The sequence below is a fragment of the Lepidochelys kempii genome, chromosome 9, assembly GCF_965140265.1.
Source record: "Lepidochelys kempii isolate rLepKem1 chromosome 9, rLepKem1.hap2, whole genome shotgun sequence".
Taxonomy (NCBI): Eukaryota; Metazoa; Chordata; order Testudines; family Cheloniidae; genus Lepidochelys; species Lepidochelys kempii.
In genome coordinates, this window is record NC_133264.1 from 435,511 (window position 1) to 455,439 (window position 19,929).

The 19,929-nt window shown below is 43.0% G+C and overlaps 1 protein-coding gene across 40 annotated transcripts in view; it reads right to left on the minus strand.

Annotated features, from left to right (window-relative positions):
- The window catches only part of DLG1 (discs large MAGUK scaffold protein 1), a 441,602-nt gene that overhangs the window by 253,132 nt on the left and 168,541 nt on the right, over positions 1-19,929 (minus strand). For 23 of the 40 annotated variants that reach the window (XM_073358919.1, XM_073358923.1, XM_073358918.1 and 20 more), the window contains one exon: positions 13,570-13,668. The exons of the other annotated variants lie outside the window; for them this stretch is intronic. In XM_073358919.1, the coding sequence (XP_073215020.1) occupies positions 13,570-13,668 (99 nt within the window). The remainder of the gene's footprint in view (positions 1-13,569; positions 13,669-19,929) is intronic. 40 annotated transcript variants of the gene reach the window in all.

The window sequence follows — 19,929 nt, forward strand, 5'->3', positions numbered from 1 at the left end:
TAAGGTTTTGCCTAGAGGGATTCTCTATGTTTTGAATCTAATTACCCTGTAAGGTATCTACCATCCTGATTTTTACAGAGGGGATTTCTTTACTTCTATTAAAAGTCTTCTTGTAAGAAAACTGAATGCTTTTTCATTGTTCTCAGATCCAAGGGTTTGGGTCTGTGGTCACCTATGCAAATTGGTGAGGATTTTTACCAAACCTTTCCCAGGAAGTGGGGTGCAAGGATTGGGAGGATTTTGGGGGGAAAGATGTGTCCAAACTACGTTTCCCAGTAAACCCAATTAGAGTTTGGTGGTGGCAGTGGAGATCCAGGGACAAAGGATAAAATTAATTTGTACCTTGGGGAAGTTTTAACCTAAGCTGGTAAAAGTAAGCTTAGGAGGTTTTCATGCAGGTCCCCACATCTGTACCCTAGAGTTCAGAGTGGGGGAGGAACCTTGACAGGCTTGCTGCACATATTTTGAACCCACCTCCAAGTCCAAAGATGGGGACCGAGACCATGATGGCAATGGCAGGGCCTAGCACAGCTGAGCCAGGGAGCGGTGCCTTGAAGCTGAGGAGCGGTGCCGCAACCTAGATCGGTACTGCGATCTGGAGTGGTCCTGCCAGCGAAGTCTGAGCAGGGAGCCAGATCGGTGCGATGGGGCGGTGCCAAGATTGGGACTGACTGCGCGAACGCAATCTGTGTTGCGAGTGGATCACCAGTGGGATCTGGATTGGTGCCACGAGTCAGACCTGTGCCACAAATGCGACTGGCGACATGAGTCCAAGCGGTGCTGGGAATCCGAGTGGCGCCGGGACTCCGTGGGCTGAGTCAAAGGACAAATCATCACCGGCTTTCCCCGGGATGGTGCCGCCTGTTGCGGTATTGGAGGCTTAGTGTGAAGAACCAGGGAGCTTGGTGCCGTCATAGCAATGAGGTCTCTGGCAGCCTCAAAGGTGTCAGGGGTGGAAGACAGTTCTGCCTCCTCCACCACCTGACCCAGGGAGTCCAACTGCACCGGACTCAACTGTCCCCCTTGCAGGGCTGAAGTCAACGGTGCAGGCTCCGAAAATTTCGGCACTGGGGGTTCCGCCCTGGGACGCGCCCAACTGGCTGGCTCCGAGGGGGTGGGTCCTGAAGTCAGGGAACCACTCCTTCCTTGCTTCTGGTGCCACTTCTGTGCCCGTGAGTGGGATCAGTGCCGTGCCAGTCCCACCATCTTCTGTGCCGGGGAGCAATGGTGCCACGCGTCTCGACCAGACTCCTTCCACAGTGCCACTTCGGCCACTGCTGAGGGGGCACTGCACACTGATGAACTCGGTGCTAGGTCCTGCTGCACCGATGCAGGTTAGGTCTAAGTGCTGACTCCATAAAGAGCTGCTTCAATCTAAAGTCCTGCTCCTTCTTGGTTCGGGAATGAAAGCCCTTACAAATCCTGCACTTCTCTAACTGATGTGCTTCCCCCAGACACTTTCAACAAGCATCATGAGGGTTAACCGTTGGCATGGACTTGTTACGGGACTTGCAGGGCTTGAATCCCTGGGACTTAGGCATGTAAGTCCCCAAAGGAGAATGCAGTCAGTGTGGAGGGTAAACCCCTCAGCCCAACAGCTAACTAACTAACTAGAACTACAGTCACCAAGAACTAACTAACTATAGAATACAAACAGTCTGAATCAAAACTAGGGAAACGTGGAGACCTTGCACAGCATGACACCACAGTTCCAACGACCATCACTGGCGGTAAGGAAGAACTGACAAGGCGCTGGGTCGGCAGGGTCATATATTGAGCGCCATGGAGGCGCCACTCCAGGGCGCTCCACAGCTGACCCGACGGTTCCTGCTAGGGGAAAAACTTTTCGATGACTGTGCATACAGCACACGCACACCTAACTGGAATTTATATGAGCAATCAGTCGATGAAGAATTACTTCTCGTGTCTTGCTTACACCACTCCTCCTAATGCATCCCAGAATGATGTTCGTTTTTTTTTTTCCAACAGCATCACACTGACTCCTATTTAGCTTGTGGTTTACTATGACCGCCAGATCCCCTTCCGCAGTTCTCCTTCCTAGGCAGTCATTCCCCATTTTGTATGTGTGCAACTAATTGTTCCTTCCTAAGTGGAGTACTTTGCATTTGTCCTGATTGAATTTCATCCTATTTACTTCAGACCATGTCTCCAGTTTGTCCAGATCATTTTAAAGTTTAATCCTATCCTCCAAAGCAACCCCTCCCAGCTTGGTATCGTCCGCAAACTTTGTAAGTGTGCTCTGTATGCCATTATCTAAATCACCGATGAAAATATTGAACAGAACTGGACCCAGAACTGATCCTCGCAGGACCCCACTCATTCTGACCTTCCAGAATGTCTGTGAACCAAAGATAATTCATCTCTGGGAATGGTTTTCCAACTAGTTTTGCACCCCCCTTATAGTAGCTCCATCTGGGTTGCATTTCCCTCATTTGTTTATGAGAAGGTCATGTGAGACAGTATCAAAAGCTTTACTGAAGTAAAGATATACCAAGTCTACTGCTTCCCCCATCCACAAGGATTGGTACCCTGTCAAAGAAAGCTAACAGGTTGGTTTGACATGATTTGTTCTTGACAAATCCACGCTGTTACCTATCACTAAGAGAAGGTTACTCACCTTGTGCAGTAACTGAAATTCTTCGAGATGGTTGTCCCTATGGGTGCTCCACTTTAGGTGTCTTGGCACCCTGCGCTTGTAATCTGAGATTTGTAATAGCAGTGCCCCAGTTGGCCGCTACAAGCGGCTACTTAGCAGGCACAGCCAACCATCCCTGGGTTCCTTCTTTACCCCAGAGAGTCAGCGTGAAACTCTGAAGTAGAGAGGAGGAGGGAGGGTAGTGGAGCACCCACAGGGACAACCATTTTGAAGAACTTCAGTTACTGCACAAGGTGAATAACCTTCTCTTCTTCTTCGAGGAGTCTCCCTGTGGGTGCTTCACATTAGGTGACTATGGAGCAGAATCCCTCGATGGAAGGAGCTTCCGAGTATCTTTGTTTATGGTGGATAGCACTGAGAGTCCGAACTGAGTGTCAGCAGAGGAGTGTTGTTCCAGGGGATAGTGTTTGGTAAACGTGGGGGCTGAGGCCCAGGTAGCTGCCCTGCAAATATCTACGATGGGTATCATAGAATCATAGAATATCAGGGTTGGAAGGGACCCCAGAAGGTCATCTAGTCCAACCCCCTGCTCAAAGCAGGACCAATTCCCAGTTAAATCATCCCAGCCAGGGCTTTGTCAAGCCTCACCTTAAAAACCTCTAAGGAAGGAGATTCTACCACCTCCCTAGGTAACGCATTCCAGTGTTTCACCACCCTCTTAGTGAAAAAGTTTTTCCTAATATCCAATCTAAACTTCCCACACTGCAACTTGAGACCATTACTCCTCGTTCTGTCATCTGCTACCATTGAGAACAGTCTAGAGCCATCCTCTTTGGAACCCCCTTTCAGGTAGTTGAAAGCAGCTATCAAATCCCCCCTCATTCTTCTCTTCTGCAGGCTAAACAATCCCAGCTCCCTCAGCCTCTCCTCATAACTCATGTGTTCCAGTCCCCTAATCATTTTTGTTGCCCTTCGCTGGACTCTCTCCAATTTATCCACATCCTTCTTGTAGTGTGGGGCCCAAAACTGGACACAGTACTCCAGATGAGGCCTCACCAATGTCGAATAGAGGGGAACGATCACGTCCCTCCATCTGCTCGCTATGCCCCTACTTATACATCCCAAAATGCCATTGGTCTTCTTGGCAACAAGGGCACACTGCTGACTCATATCCAGCTTCTCGTCCACTGTCACCCCTAGGTCCTTTTCCGCAGAACTGCTGCCTAGCCATTCGGTCCCTAGTCTGTAGCTGTGCATTGGGTTCTTCCGTCCTAAGTGCAGGACCCTGCACTTATCCTTATTGAACCTCATCAGATTTCTTTTGGCCCAATCCTCCAATTTGTCTAGGTCTTTCTGTATTCTATCCCTCCCCTCCAGCGTATCTACCACTGCAGATCACTGTCACCCCTAGGTCCTTTATTATTGGGAAATTATTGAGAAATGCTACTGATGTGGATAGCGCTCCAGTGGAGTGTGTATGAATCCCAGCTGGAGCAGGAATGTTGCTCTGATAGCACAGGTGGATGCAGCCAAAAATCCACTTAGTCCGTCTTTGTTTAGAGATTGCCTCACCCTTTGATTGCTCTGTGACAGAAAGAGATCACGATTTTCTAAATGTCTTTGTTCTTTCCAGGTAGAAGGCCAGAGCTCTGCGGACGTCAAGAGTATGAAGGGATGCCTCCCTGGTGTCAACATGGGGTTTCGGAAAAAACACAGGTAAGTAAATGGGTTGCTTTAAATGAAACGAGGCTACTTTATGTATAAATTTAGGGTGGGCTCTTAGGATCATTTTGTCTTTATGAAATGTGGTATAAGGCGGATGTGCCATCAGGGCCCCTAGCTCCCCTACTCTTCTTCCTGAAGTGATTGCGATAAGGAAGGAGACCTTCATAGAAAGATGTAGCAATGAGGAAGTTGCAAGGAGTTCGAATAGTTTCCCATAAGGGTGCATAGCACGAGGTTAAGATCCCATATAGGAGCAGGATGTTTTAGAGGAGGGTAGATGTTGGTCATGTCCTTTAAGAATCATTTAGTTGTTGGATGAGCAAAGATTGTGGTTCCATCCATCCTACCATGAGCGATGCTAAGTGTACCTTTATGGGACTACTGAAGAGGCCCGCCTTTTCAAGGCCCAGTATATTGTCCAGGACTCTGGGGAAGAATGAGGAGACAAATGGTGAGCCTTGCACCAGGTGCAGAAACGTACCCACTTATGAGCGTATGTTTTGCATGTGCTCAGTTTGCGACTATTCAAGAGAATGTCTTTAACCTCCTCAGAGTAATCCTGATCCAGACCCATTAGCCATGGAGTAACCAGGCCTTGAGATGGAAAACCGCTAGGTTGGGGTGAATGACGTGGCTGGTGGCCTGTGTCAGGAAGTGAGGAAGTTGTGGAAGGGTTCAAGGAGGTTTCATTGCCATCTGTGTTAGGTATGGGAATCACATCTGTCTGGGCCATGTTGGTGCAATGAGTATGACCCTGGCTTTGTCGTGTCTGATTCTGCGTAACACCCAGCAGAGTAGAGTATTCGGGCGGAACACGTACATTAGCAGTGCTTCCCATTTTGTGAGCAGAGCATCGCCCAGTGAGTGGCGCCTGAGCCCCACTTAGGAGCAATATTGAGGTATTTCATATCGTGAGCTGTTGTGAATAAATCTATAGTAGGGAACCCCCACTGGTTGAATATGGTCACGGGGGTTGGGTAGCCCATCTCCCACTCACAGGTTTGTAAGAAATGTCTGCTCAGATGGTCTACCATGGTATTCTGAAGTCCTGATAGGTAAGCTGCAAATATGTCTATCTTGCTGGATATGCACCATCACCATAGGTGCAGTGCCTTGATGCAGAGATGGTGTGATCGAGCTCCGCCCTGTCAGTTTATATAAAACATGCTGGCTGTGTTGTCCATGAGGACTTTGATGGTATTGTTGTGGATAAGCGGAAGGAAGTGTTCGCATGCTTTTCCGACTACTCGGAGCTCTAGAACGTTTATGTGTAGGTTGGTTTCTGCTGGGGACCAGCGTCCCTGGATGGCGGTGTTGTCCAGATGGGCTCCCCATCCTCCGAGGGAGGCATCTGTGGTAATTGTTATAGTTGGAGCTTTTTGTTTAAATGGGACCCCCAAGCAGATGTTTTGTGGTTGCATCCACCATTTGAATGAGTCCTTCACTCTGCGGGGCATAGAGAGCCATTTGTGGTGGGAATGCTTGTGCGGTATATGGCAGGTGCGGAGCCAGGCCTGTAGGCATCTCATATGCAGTCTGGCATCTTTGAATACATAAGCTGTAGAAGCCATATGGCCAAGGAGTTGTAGGCAGGCCCTGGCAAACGTTTGGGGACTGTCTGTGATCATTGTTATCAACCTGGTTAGTTTGAGGAATCACTGTTGGGGTAATCTCGCTTGTGCTGAGAGGCAGTCAAGATATGCCCCTATAAACTCTAGTTGCTGGAGAGGGACCAAAGTCGACTTTTGGATGTTTATTTGAAACCCTGGGTTGGTGAAGAGGGTTATATTGGTTTGTGTAGCTTGTACTGCCGTCTGCTAAGTTGGTGCTCTTACGAGGTAGTCATCCAAGTATGGGAAGATCATTTCCCCTAGCCTTCCGGAGGTGAGCTGCGGCGATGGCTCAGACTTTGGAGAATACCCTTGTGGCTGTCGACAAGCCGAAGGATAGTACTTTGTATTGGTAATGTTGATGGCCTACTGTGAAGCGCAGAAATCGCCTGTGTGCTGGATGAATAGTGATGTGAAAGTAGGCGTCCTGTAGATCGAGGGACAAGAGCCAATCTCCTTTCTATAGTGCCAGAATTAAGGTTGCCAGTGTAACCATTTTGAAGCGCTGCATCCTTACAAACTTTTTGAGTTTGCGTAAGTCCAGAATGGGAGCCACCATTCTTTTTCTGTTTGAGAAAATACCAGGAATGAAACCCTCTTGCCCTGTGTTGAAGTGTACTATTTCCACAGCTCCTAGTTGCAAGAGATGGTTTATTTCCTGCTCAACAAGGTGTCGTGAGAGGGGTCCCTGAAGAGGGACAGGGAAGGTGGGTGGGGTAAAGATAAATGGGATAGAGTAACACTTCTGAACAATTTCCAGCATCCATTTGTCTCTAGTGATGTTCTCCCAGACAGGGTAGTGTGGTAGCAGGCAGTCTCCAAAGAGACTGGAGGTCATCTGATAATCTGGAATGGAAGAAGATTGAGGTCTCAAGCCCTTGACCAATACTTCAAAACGATTGATGGGATGTTGAAGATTTGAGATGTGACAGGTTGATCCTGGTTCTGCCTACACCTCACTTGTTTCTGGTTGCCGCGTTCATCATATTATCTCTGAGGTTGGGAGTACGGGGTGGGACGGAATCTTTGGGTATAAAATCTGCCCTGTTTTTTCTTGTTGGGGGGGGGGGGGTGCGTAAATACCTACGGTCTTCAAGGTGGTTCTTGAGTCCTTTAAGGTATGCAGACATGCATCTGTGCTTTCTGCGAATAGTGTTTGTCCCTCTAAGGGCAGGTCCTCAACTGTGGCTTGTACTTCCCTAGGAAATCCAGAGAGGTGGAGCCATGATGCTCAACACATGACCATGGACGTGGCAATAGACCGAGCTGCTGTGTCAGCGGAATCAAGGGAGGCCTGCAGGGCTGTTTTGGCAATTAAGGAGCCCTCTGCAATGTTAGCTTTGTATTGCTCCTTTGACTCCTGCAGCATTTGTTCAATAAAATGTGTCATCTTACATGAGGGTGGGACAGTGGCAGGTGTCTCCCATATTATCTTTGCAGGATCCATTATAGCAGTGTTGATGGGCAGAGCTATCTTTGCTGATGGGGATGACTGCTAGATGTCAGTAAATTTGTGCTGGGTCTCTGGCTGCTCTGCTAAAGAGACGTTCATAGATTCTGCAATTCTTTTAAATAAGTCCTGGAAGAACTTGAAGTCATCGCCTTTGGTGCGAGACAGTGGTATAATTGTTTCATCTGGGGACAAAGATGAAATATGGGTGGATAGTATTGTGTCGTCTTCACGAACCTCTTCCGGCTCCGCCCCCTCTTCCTCCTGGGCCTCCGATGGCGGTGGGTTCGTGGGTGAAGAGGACACGGTGGCCCTTGATGCTGGTGGGTTAGGGGGTTTAAGATTCTGGGCTCTCTAGATTAACCGTGGGTCCCATTTTGGCAAATTGGGTGGTATAACAGGCGGTGGCATCCATGGTTGTGCCTGCCAGCTTTACCCTTGCATAGGTGGTTGTTGCTGAGAGGATCCTGGTTTCAGGGAGGAATGATGAGGGGTAGAAAGAGCTGAATCACCCTCTTCATAGTCCTCACTAGATAATAGAGGTGCATATCCACGAGGAGTGCCTATTCGGCTATGTCCTGGTCTGACTGGGGTACCGTCGGTGCCAAAGACAGGGGTTCATGGCGTGGAGGAGATTGCTAGCAGGGATTTGGAGCAATCAAATTTTTGAATTGCTCCGCCCCGGCACCAATAGCGACTGCTCCAGCTCCACTCTGACTCTGCTCTCCAACTCAAATTAATTTTTAACTAAATAAAAAAGTGCATACCGTAATTTTGAAAAAACATTTTTATTCAGACTTTTAAAACAATTTAAATGTCATCAACAATGATACAAATTAGAATCATTCATGATTCATTCTGTAAAAAATTATTGCAGCAATCAAGTCATCTTTCATAGCCTGCCGCAAATCATTTAAAGTTAACTTTTAAGCCGAAAACAGTCGCTCTATACTAGCTTGAGCATGCTCGAAGCAATTCTACAGGCAGCCTGAATGCGGTGTGGGTAGCTGTGAATGGCCTCAAAAACAGACTTAACTTTTAGCCTACCAATAGGCTCCATCACCTCACAATCTTCCCGAAAGTTTCTCTCAAATAATGCTTCATTACAATTATGAATCGCAGAAACTTGCCAGCGTCTTTCTTGTTTATCCAATTCCTTTTCAAAGGCGCCATCTTTTGAAGAATTGGTGCTTGAATTATCTCCATTTCCCTGTGATGGTTGAAGACATCTCAGGGATGGACACTCAAACAAGTTCAGAGTGGAGATGGACGTTTGAGAACAGCCTACTATTTCTGAAGGATGTGAACTTTCCGAAACTGCAAATTCGACTGTTGAGGACTCCTTTTGTTGTGTTTCGTTTTCTTCAACCTCTTTCGCAGAGTTCAAATGAAGCAATAGATTTTGTTTTTCGAGTCGTTGAGCAATATCAAGGAGCCCTTCCTTTGCATTTGGTATTTCCCTTGAGATAAGAAGAATCCGATACCGTGGGTCAACATAAACTCCAGCAAGGAAATGAATATTGTCAAAAAGCTTCTCTTCGCATTTCTGCATGGAGGATAGAATTCCTTCTGCAATTTGTCCACCATTTTCTTTCAAGAATTTTGACAGTTTTCGCCATTCCTTTGTTAAAACTCCTGGGGTTACATTGACAGCTTGAACATTCAAGGTTGTTTGGATCTGCTTTGCCAAGAGGTCTCGCAGGTTCTTCACTTCATCCCATTCAGCGATTGTTAACTTGAGTTCTCTTGTTCCAGCAGCAGCCACTTGTTCACAGTAAGATTGAAAAACGAGAAGCCGATCAATCATCACGCACGTTGAACCCCAGTGAGTCACAGTATCCAATGATTGAGTTACCACATGTAGATCAAGCAGAACACTTCAAATACTTGGGGTTTGTAGTTTGACAACAACTTGTCAAATTTTTGCCAGAAATTTCTTTGCATGTTCTTTGTTCAGTCCATCCCAGATTGCCAACTGAAGAGTGTGAATACCACACCTCATCATTTGGACTTCTGAGTCGTCCTCATGAAGCCATGTTGGAAGTATGAGGCTAGGGTCATTAACCCATTGCGCAGCAGCATCCATGTTGAGTTCATCCATTCCTTTAGTTCTTTCATCAGGCAAAATAGCTTCAGTTCTGTCCACACATCCCTGTTCTCAGAGGTAGAAATGGTTTCATTGTCCTCGCTGAAATTTTTGATGGCACGTCATGTTTGCCACATTGTCAATGCAGATGCTCAGCACTTGCATTTCACTGATCCTAAATTTTTCTAAAATAACTTTTACTTGACTTTTCACGTACAACGAATTGTGACGCCCTTCAGTGTAGATTATGTCCAAGGTTTTTACCACAGCTTTATCTTTTCCTTCTTCGTAGTACCGAGCATTGATTGCAAGGAAATTTCTGTTTCCACAGGTTGCCGCATCCATTTTTAGGGAGCACAATTTTTGCTCCAAAGCTTTCTTGAGCACTTTGCGACCAGACTCAGCTGTGCTGACAACTAAATGATGAACCGCATTGTGCCCCGTCAAAAAGCCATTTCACCTGCAATTTTTTGGAATCCTTTGTTCTTTAGTCTGAAGGTAGTGAGCGGTGTTGAACTCAAGCAAACCATTTCCATCAGCCCTTCACAGAAATTATTGGCATCCATGGTGACTGTAACCTTTGAGGACTTCAAATATGAGTCAAGTTTTGTTTGCTCAATTTTAGATTTCTTTTCAGATGAAGCTCCGCAAAAAATCTTTTCTCCAGGAGTTTTCAAAGAGCCAGATGAACATCATTTAGCCACGTCAGCTTTCTGTTTTGTCTCATCTTCCTGGTCCTCTTTTGTAACCAGAGCTGCATAGCTTTCAGGATGGTTACGTTTTACACGCTGCCAAAGGTTGAAACTTTTCACGACACTTGCTTCACTTGTCTTGAAGCTACATGTTTTGACAGACTTGCAGCCGCATTTATTACCAGTACTATCAATGATACAAAGAATGTCACAGTTAGTGTTTGCTGGTTACTTGTGATCCTTCTGCTGGCTTTGCAATAGCAGAACAATTCACATTATGTCATATAACGTTTTTCTTTAGTTTTTAACAACACAGCAAAAAAAAAAATCATTTTCATAAACATTGCCAGAGATAGAGTCTTTGAGACTGCATCTTATTTATCCATGAAACATGGTGGTCAGTGGAAGTTTTCTCATACTATTCCACCAGTGTGCCTCAACCCTGTGGAAGGAAAACCACCTTTAAGGTTGAGAAGTAGTTCAACTTTCAAGTTTCTCTCTTAGTCTTTCTGCTGAGACTGCAAGAAAGGGTGCCAAATTTATGTGAACACCTGTCCACTACAAATTGGATAAACCACAATGCAGCAGATGGTAATGACTTTCAATCACTATTAACCGGGCCCAGATTTAAACTGATAACCTAGATATAAAAATCTTCACACCTGTTACAACAAACTTGAACCATCTAACCCTCTTTTTCTTAGTTCGTTTTACATGGCTTTTTACACTATAGAAACTATTCCCACCATATTCTTAACAATTTAACACCTGACAGTGTTCCTTTAACGTCAAATATGACATGATTATGAAATCATCCACAAATAAAGATTTCTGAAAATCATACATTCATGATTTGAAAGAGACAGTTGTATTGAAAGTCAAGAAGTCGCAGTCATTGTAAAAAGAGGGGGAACCAGGGAATGGAAAATTTGCATGTTTGGCATACAGAAATACAGATCCTCTTTCACCCTGATTACCCCACTGCTGGCTGTGACCAAATGACACCGTTACACATTCAAGATAGAAATTCAAGCCCTTATTTCAGGTTTGCCGCTTCACATTCACTTGGCCATCTACCATAGCTTACTTCCTTCTGTTAAAATTATACAATCTGACTGATGAAGATCCAGAAAGAGTGTTGGTTTTATAGGCCTGAGAATAATGTGGTGGTACTGGAGGAAAACTGTACTAGAGCAGTAATAAATGTATTATTGGTTATGTGTACATGATAGAGCAGATGAAATACAATACATCTAAAATCAACAGTGTCTTTTTTGACGGGCATGGGGAAAAGGGAGTGTGGGAATATGTGAGGGAATCCTAGTTTTTCTAGCCCTTCCATATTTGTTGACTCTAAGTAATTGTTATTATTCTTTTCACACTATGAAAATATAAGCAATACCTTAGAGACAAAATACTAGTGTAATAAAATAAAATGTAAAAAGGAGTGAGCCACGTCATCACACTGCACTGACAGAAACAATGGCTTAGTTCTCAGTTTTACTCTTTTGCGTCCTAATTCAGAAAAGACTGACACTATACTAAAGAGTAGCACTGACAACAGTGACGGACTGAGGCTGGAACACTGGCATGCCAGAATCTGGGCTTTGTCTCTGCATGGGTCATCTGAAGCTATCCAGCTAAGGACAGTGCACTACTGGTAACAATTAACGATATTGGCTAGTGGTGGGAATGCAGCAAGGATAAGAAACAGACTTGATGGGAGAAGTGGTTAGCTGCCTCCACATCTTACCCAGGAAAAACAGGGGAGCAGTGTTGGCCCACATCCATGTCTCTGTAGCAACAACACCATTCGCCTAATTCAGTACATAGTATGCATGGCAAATGAGAAGCATGAGAACCCACACTTCCACTTCAGCCTTAGCCAGGTGTGTGGCTTATATTTAGTTTTGGTGGAATAAGAGAACTTAGCTAGCCAGTGAGGGAAATAAGCCAATAGTGATCACAGGCATCTAGAAAAAAAAAAAACCCAATAGCCTCAGCACCAGAACTCTCTACCAGCTAGCAAGATCTCCTTTCAGTGGTAGTGTGAACTCAAGCTCCAAATTCATACTTCTGTGGAAAGATAGTGGCATTCCTGCTGGGATTCTTAAAAGGAAGTGTATTAAAATAAAGGAAATTAAAGTCTGTAGAACATGCTCCTTCCGCCCTTAAAAAACCACAAATTAAAGACCACATAAGTAGAATGGCAAGCCAGCGCATTCTACTTTCCAGACTCCTTATTGTATATACAATTATTTCCTCTACTGAACCTCTGCTCCTGTCAGAGAAACCATTACATCATTAGAATACTGCAAGGACTGGATAGTGATCTACTTATTCAAAACATTACAGTATTTATATATTTAATTTCTCCACTGAGTAGAAAAGAGTTTACTCTGATTAACTGATCATTATTATTTCTGTTGGGACCAGAGACTGAGTAGAAGACAAAGTTGCAGACAATAAGAAATTCAGAAGTTTAGTCTCAGCTTAGTCTCCTTTTTTGCCTCCCATCTCATCTTTTTCTTAGAATAATGTTGCTTATCTAGTCCTTAGCACTTCATAGTAACTTAACTGTTTTATAGTGACTTTTGAAAGTCATATGTTTTTTGAAGCCCAGAAATATTATTCAAATACGGGTATTTTACCCTTTTTCTGTTTTTGTCAGAGTAGAAAGTTCCCACTTATCTTCAATGGTGTAATTTTTCGATTAGACTTCAGTATCACCTAATATGTTGAGAACTTTTTAGAAGTTATTGTCAGAGTATTTAATTCTACATGTAACTTGCACTGAAGCAATTAATTATGCACACTCTGTAGGGTCACTCCCACATCCAACAATCTTCAAACAATTCTTACATACTTCTACAGTGCTACATATGATTTTAAACATATTGATCATTTAATGATACTAAAATTTATTTCTAATTAATTTATTTCCATGATAAACACTCTCAATAGTATCTCTGAAATATTTCAGCCTCCTTTGCTGCTTTAGTATATAAAACCTAACTAACTTGAAAGCCAGAGAACAAAAATTAAGTTACAATGGTAACCCCAGACAAGCTGACACCTTGGAACAGGGATTTCTGGAAATAGTAATGTCCTGATCCGGCAAACATTTATGCACAACTTCCTTAACCTTAAATGATCTAAAAGATACCTCAGAAAGGACACTTTCTTAGGCTTACAGAACAACAGATTTTAAAAAGAAAGTTGTTCTTATATTTACAACTTCAAGCACAAACTGCAGTACTTCCTTTGCACTGTATATGGATTCACTTTATAATGCATGGAACAAACCTGACTGCAACAATGGAAAAATGTTATTTAAAAGAACAGCTATAAAAATAAATAAAAAATGGGGAAAAAAAGAGAATAAAAACCTGTGATGTAGAGGATGGGATGACAGTGGTCTCAGCAGGGACTGGCGGGACAGAGATCACAGGGAGAATGGGAGAAGAGGGAGGAACAGCTTCTGTTGGCTAAAAATCATCAATAAAAAAGGTCAAAAAAGTGATACAAAGTAGAAAAACACTGAAACAAATAAGACAAATTGAGGAAATGTGCAACAGTCATATTTAAATGGATTTAGAGATTAAAAACATTTAACAATAAAAGTTGATATCTTTAAACAACAGACTCTTAAATACATAAAGATGTTATCTTACAATACATAGTGCATTCCACTATACAGTACCTACAAACACAGGGCTCCAAACTGAGACGTGATGTCTGCCCACAACATCTATTGTCAACAAGTCACTAACTTCACAGGAGCAGGAAGGGCCTGATCCAAACCCCACTGGAGTGAATGGAAAGACTTCAACTGACTTCAGTTGGCATTAGATCCAGACCACGACACACCATATGTTATCTACAGCATAAAGGGCAAGTGAAAGGAAACAACTGGCAAACTGTACAACTAATGCAGTTTCTGGTTACTTCAGAAAGAAAAATAATAAGGTCTGGACTACATGTTCTGCACTGATTTAACGAAACTGGTAGAAAAACTGATTTAGTGAAATTGGTGCAACTCCCTAGTGTGGATTCAGTTTTACCAATATAAAGTAGGGCTGTCAAACGATTAAAAACATTAATCATGATTAATCCTTGATTAAAAAAATTAATATTGAACAATCATGCTGTTAAACAATAATAGAATATCATTTATTTAAAATTTTAGATGTTTTCTACATTTTCAAATATATCTAATTCAATTACAACACAGAATACGTGTACAGTGCTCACTTTATATTTAATTTTTAATACAATTATTTGCACTGTAAAAAATAAAAGTGTTTTTCAATTCACCTAGTACAAATACTGTAGTGCAATCTCTAACATGAAAGTTGAATTTACAAATGTAGAATTATGTACAAAAAAAATCTGCATACAAAAATAAAGCAATGTAAAACTTTAGAGCCTACAAGTCCATTCAGTCCTACTTCAGCCAATTGCTCAGAAAAACAAGTTTGATTACAATTTGCAGGAGATAATGTTGCCCCCGTCTTGTTGACAATGTCACAAAGTGAGAACAGGCGTCCTCATGGCACTGTTGTAGCTAATGTCACAAGATATTTACGTGCCAGATGCGCTAAAGATTCATATGTCCCTTCATGCTTCAACCACCATTCCAGAGGACATGCGTCCATGCTGATGATGGGTTCTGCTCGATAACGATCCAAAGCAAAGTAGCATGTTCACTTTCATCATCTGAGTCAGATCCCACCAACAGAAGGTTGATTCTCATTTTTGGTGGTTCGGGTTCTGTAGTTTCCATATTGGAGTGTTGCTCTTTTAAGACTTCTGAAAGCATGCTCCACACCTCGTCCCTCTCAGATTTTGGACGGCACTTCAGATTCCTAAACCTTGGGTCAAGTGCTGTAGCTATTTTTAGAAATCTCACACTGCTACCTTCTTTGTGTTTTGTCAAATCTGCTGTGAGAAGTGTTCTGAAAACAAACATGAGCTGGGTCATCATCCGAGACTGATATAACATGAACTATACGGCAGAATGCAGGTAAAACAGAACAGGAGACATACAATTCTCCCCCAAGGAGTTCAGTCACAAATTTAATTAATGCATTTTTTTTTAACGAGCATCATCAGCATGGAAGCATGTCTTCTGGAATGGCGGTTGAAGCATGAAGGGACATACGAATGTTTAGCATATCTGGCACGTAAATACCTCACAATGTGGCTACAGAAGTGCTATGTGAATGCCTTTTCTCACTTTCAGGTGACATTGTAAATAAGAAGTATCTCTCGTAAATGTAAACAAACCTGTTTGCCTTAGCGATTGGCTGAACAAGAAGTAGGACTGAGTGGATTTGTAGGCTCTAAAGTTTTACATTGTTTTTGAGTGCAGCTATTTAGCAAAAAAAAGTCTACATTTGTGAATTACAGTTTCACGATAAAGAGATTACACTACAGTACTTGTGTGAGGTGAATTGAAAAATACTATTTCTTTTATAATTTTTACAGTGCAAATATTTGTAATATAAATAATAATATAAAGGAGCACTGTACAGTTTGTATTCTATGTTGTAATAGAAATCTATATATTTGAAAATGCAGAAAAATATCCAAACATTTAATAAATTTCAATTGCTTAACAATGCGACTGGGATTAATATTTTTAATCACAATTAAGCTCACGAAAGCTTATGCTCAAATAAATTTGTTAGACTCTAAGGTGCCACAAGTACTCCTTTTCTTTTTGCAATTAATCAACAGCCCTAGTTTAAAGGTGTTCGTAACAAAAGAAAATATACAGCTATAAACAGCTTTATGGGGGGGTTACTCAGATTTAATTATATCAGTTTAGGACCCGAATTAATTAAGTCAAAGGAACAAAATTTGTAGATAAGTGCTAAAACAATTTAGGCACACCATTCTGTGCTAAAATTTCATGGAGTTAAATAATTTTTAAAGGTACATAATTTAAAATACTGTTCCACCACCAAGCAGTAAACAATATGAACTACAGGCAACATCCATTAAAATACTGATCCGTGTAATAGCAGAACAAAGTTAAGACTTACTGTATATCAAAACTTGAATTTTCCAAATAAATTTAAGATAACATGATTTTAAGCGCAACAATACAAAAAACAGCAAAAATTTTAAACCATTTTAAAGAATGATTAAATAGAACAAGAAGATTTCAAAATTATGCATAATATATTTTAAATATATTTCTGCCTATTTACACTATAAGAAAAGGCATTTCAGTAACACTTCAAATATTAAACTCTTAATATTAGAAAACAATGGTTTAACATTTTAAGGGATTACTACTAAATTGTTCTCTCAAAGGTATCAGAATATCCTTACAACTTTAAATACACAGCCTCACAATTTTTAAAATATTACATTTAACTGTAGAAACGAGATGCCTCTAGAAAGTTGATGGTACACAGATATATCCAAAAGTAACAAAAGACAAATACATGCACAATATAACAGAACTCCAGTTATCAACAGGTCTTGGAGACATATGTTACCTTAGATAATGGTGATCTAGTTAACTATCTTGAGAAGTTACATATACTATAACCTCCTGTATACAAATCTCTGGTCAACTCTTCAACCAACCTCACTTGCACGTCATTTCACTCATTTTGGAATGCAAAGACGACAACCCTTTTTAACCACAATTTGAGCTATCTGTATTATACACTAAGAGCTACACTAAAAGAACATTAAGGTTGTAAAATAAATCCTCAAAAGTTAGGAAATTACATAATTAAAACTGTCTAATTTATTTTAATAGTTTTTTGTTTGTGACTTCCTAGGTTTTTAAAAATGCAAATTGAAAATGATAATTTGATCCTGTGGCATTGTATTGACATCCAAATGGTTCATCAGCGGGGTTAGAGCCTTTAGATCTCTGCCACTTAAGCTAAAGGAGTAAACCAGTGATTCTCAACCGTTCCAGACTACTGTACCCCTTTCAGGAGTTTGATTTGTCTTGCATACCCCACATTTCACCTCACTTAAAAATTACTTGCTTACAAAATCAAACATAAAAACACAAAAGTGTCACAGCACACAATTACTTAAAAATTGCTTACTTTCTCATTTTTACCATATCATTATAAAATAAATCGATTGCAATACGATACTTGAGCCTGTTTTTCACTTGTGACCAGTGTCTGAAACCGGAGCCCTGCCACCTGGGGCTGAAGCATGTAACTTAGCTTTGTGGGGCCCTGGGCAACTGCCATGCTTGTCACCCCCTAACGCCGACCCTGAACTTGTGACCATCCTAAACCAGTCCTGTGACCCCACTGAGGGTTGCAACCTCCAGGTTCAGAAACTCTGATCTCGATTAGTTGAATACTCCCTGGAAGACCTCTGCATACCCCCAGGAATATGCACACCCCTGGTTGAGAACCAGTGGACTAAACAATAGCAGCAGGAGGTTGTCATTACCATGTGGACCAGTCGATTTGTTTGTCCTTTCTCCCATTGGCTCCTAGGCTTCCCTTCCCTGCTCCAATGTCTCCCCCACTCTCTGCCACTGGCCCCAGGTGTCCTTCCCCAGTCCTTCTGGTGAAGCACTGGAATGGGTTACCTAGGGAGGTGGTGGAATCTCCTTCCTCAGAGGTTTTTACGGTCAGGCTTGAAAAAGCCCTGGCTGGGATGATTTAGTTGGGGATTGGCCCTGCCAGAGGGTTGGACTAGATGATATCCTGAGGTCCCTCCCAACCCTGATATTCTATGTTTCTCCAGGCTCTTACTCTCCACCTTCAGTCTTGTTGCCCAGCCATTCACAGCTTCTCACCCTTTCTTCCCAATACCCCACTCCTACCCACTGGCTCAGCTCCAGCATCCCATCCCCCTGGATCCCTGGCCCAGTTTCCTTTCCAGGCCCTGTCTCTCCTTCAGTTTCTCTCCCACCCCCCCCCGCCCACCTTCTACAGTTAGTCTCAGTTGTTTCTTTGCATCCCCCTCTCCCCCCACCGCTCCTCATCCAATCTGTCTTACCACTGGAGCTACATGCTTGCTCCAGCCAGCTTCCAGCTGTTGCTCCTCCAACATGAAGTGCCAATCCACCCCTACTTGAGCTCCTCATCCCAGTCTCCTTGACCAACAAATCCTAGTTCTCCCTCTGGCCCCTTGTCCTGTGTAAGACAAACCCCCATCACTGTCTCCTAATCATCCTCTCCTGCATCACCAGGATCTTTGTCCCAGTCTCCACCTCCCATCCACCTCACATGTTCCCCCCCCCTCCATTTTTCTCCTGGCTCCCTAATCCAGTCTGCCCCAATCTACCACCCCCCTACTCCCAGGTTCTCTTTACCCTTACAATCTACCAGCTCTCAGTCCCAGCCTTCCTCTCCCGCAGCCCTCAGTCCCTTTGGTCCAACCTATTCCCCACACCGCATCCCAGTCTGGCTCTTGTCCTCTCTATATTTGAGACAGACTGCTTCCTCCCCCATGATCCCTGGGCACTAGGAGGGCACTGAGAGCATAGGAGACAACCTCTCTGCTTTCAGTTCCTGTGCCTGAGCCAACAGTGGCCCACAGCAGTTAGGAACTGCAACTCCAGGGGAAGTCCTGCTCAGTCCCTAGAGCCCTGAACTGGAGTATGCTCAGTGCAGACAGAATCTTCAGAGGTTTTAGATTCTAGTGAGCACAAGTGAACTGAGATTTTTCAAAGGCTTATAAATAGGTCAAATTTTCACAGGGATAGCAAAAAGCACTTTCCTCACACCAGGATGACCTTTCCTCATGCCAAATTTCAAGTCCCTGCCCCAAAGCAGGGAGGATCTAGAGTTTACAACCAATTTGTTAATATGGGCAAAACAATATATTTTCCCCTAATCTTGTTCTTGGAAATGTTGAATCATTTTTGCTAAAGCGTTCAAAAAAACCTGAGCCAGAGGCATACACCTCACATCATCTCTTAGCTGGAGTATGAAGCGTTCAGCTAGGAAACTCCAACCGGTACTGAATGCTGCACCACATCTCCTCAGCACCATTGGCTACCACAGACACATCAGATCTGTCCTGTACACATCAGATCTGTCCTGTACTCCCTACATTGGCTTCCCATGGAACACTGAATCAAGTTTGAGGTCCCAGTACATATTTTCAAGGTGCTCAATAGCCTTGGCATAGGAACAAAAGCACCACAATGAAGATTGGAGTTGACCACTTCCCTCCTCTCATACAATGAACTTCCTACAGTTAGGTTAAAGCTCATCTGTGTAGCAGACACAGCTTTCTAAGGGGTTCTGAAAGGAACTTCCCCAGGAACTAAGACCACCCAGGAATGAAGGCCCACCACAAACTTTACCACCTGCCACTCTAAGTGCAAGGTGAATTTTTTTGACCTCGTCTTCTCTAACATACATACAGGAATGTGGGCGGGTATGGGTGTGGGTAATGTAAAAAAGCTCCTAAACAAAATACTGCACTGCGCACACAATCTGAAGTATGCAAGGAATGAGATTTTTGCCTCGCCATAACTGCTCCTGCTACTCAGGGGGAAACCCATTGAGGGGGAAAAAAACAGTGACTTGTCATTAGTGGCGATCCAATTCCTTTCATGAGTACTGAACCCACACAAATTTCTAAAAACTGAAGTTTATGGTTATTTTCAAATTATCTTCAAATATGCAAATTATCCCACTAATTTGCATAAAGTGTGATAAAGCTGAGCAAATCATGGCAGCTAAGCAAACTGCTGCCTCGTAAGACTCAGTCTTATTTATTTAAAAAACAAAACTGCA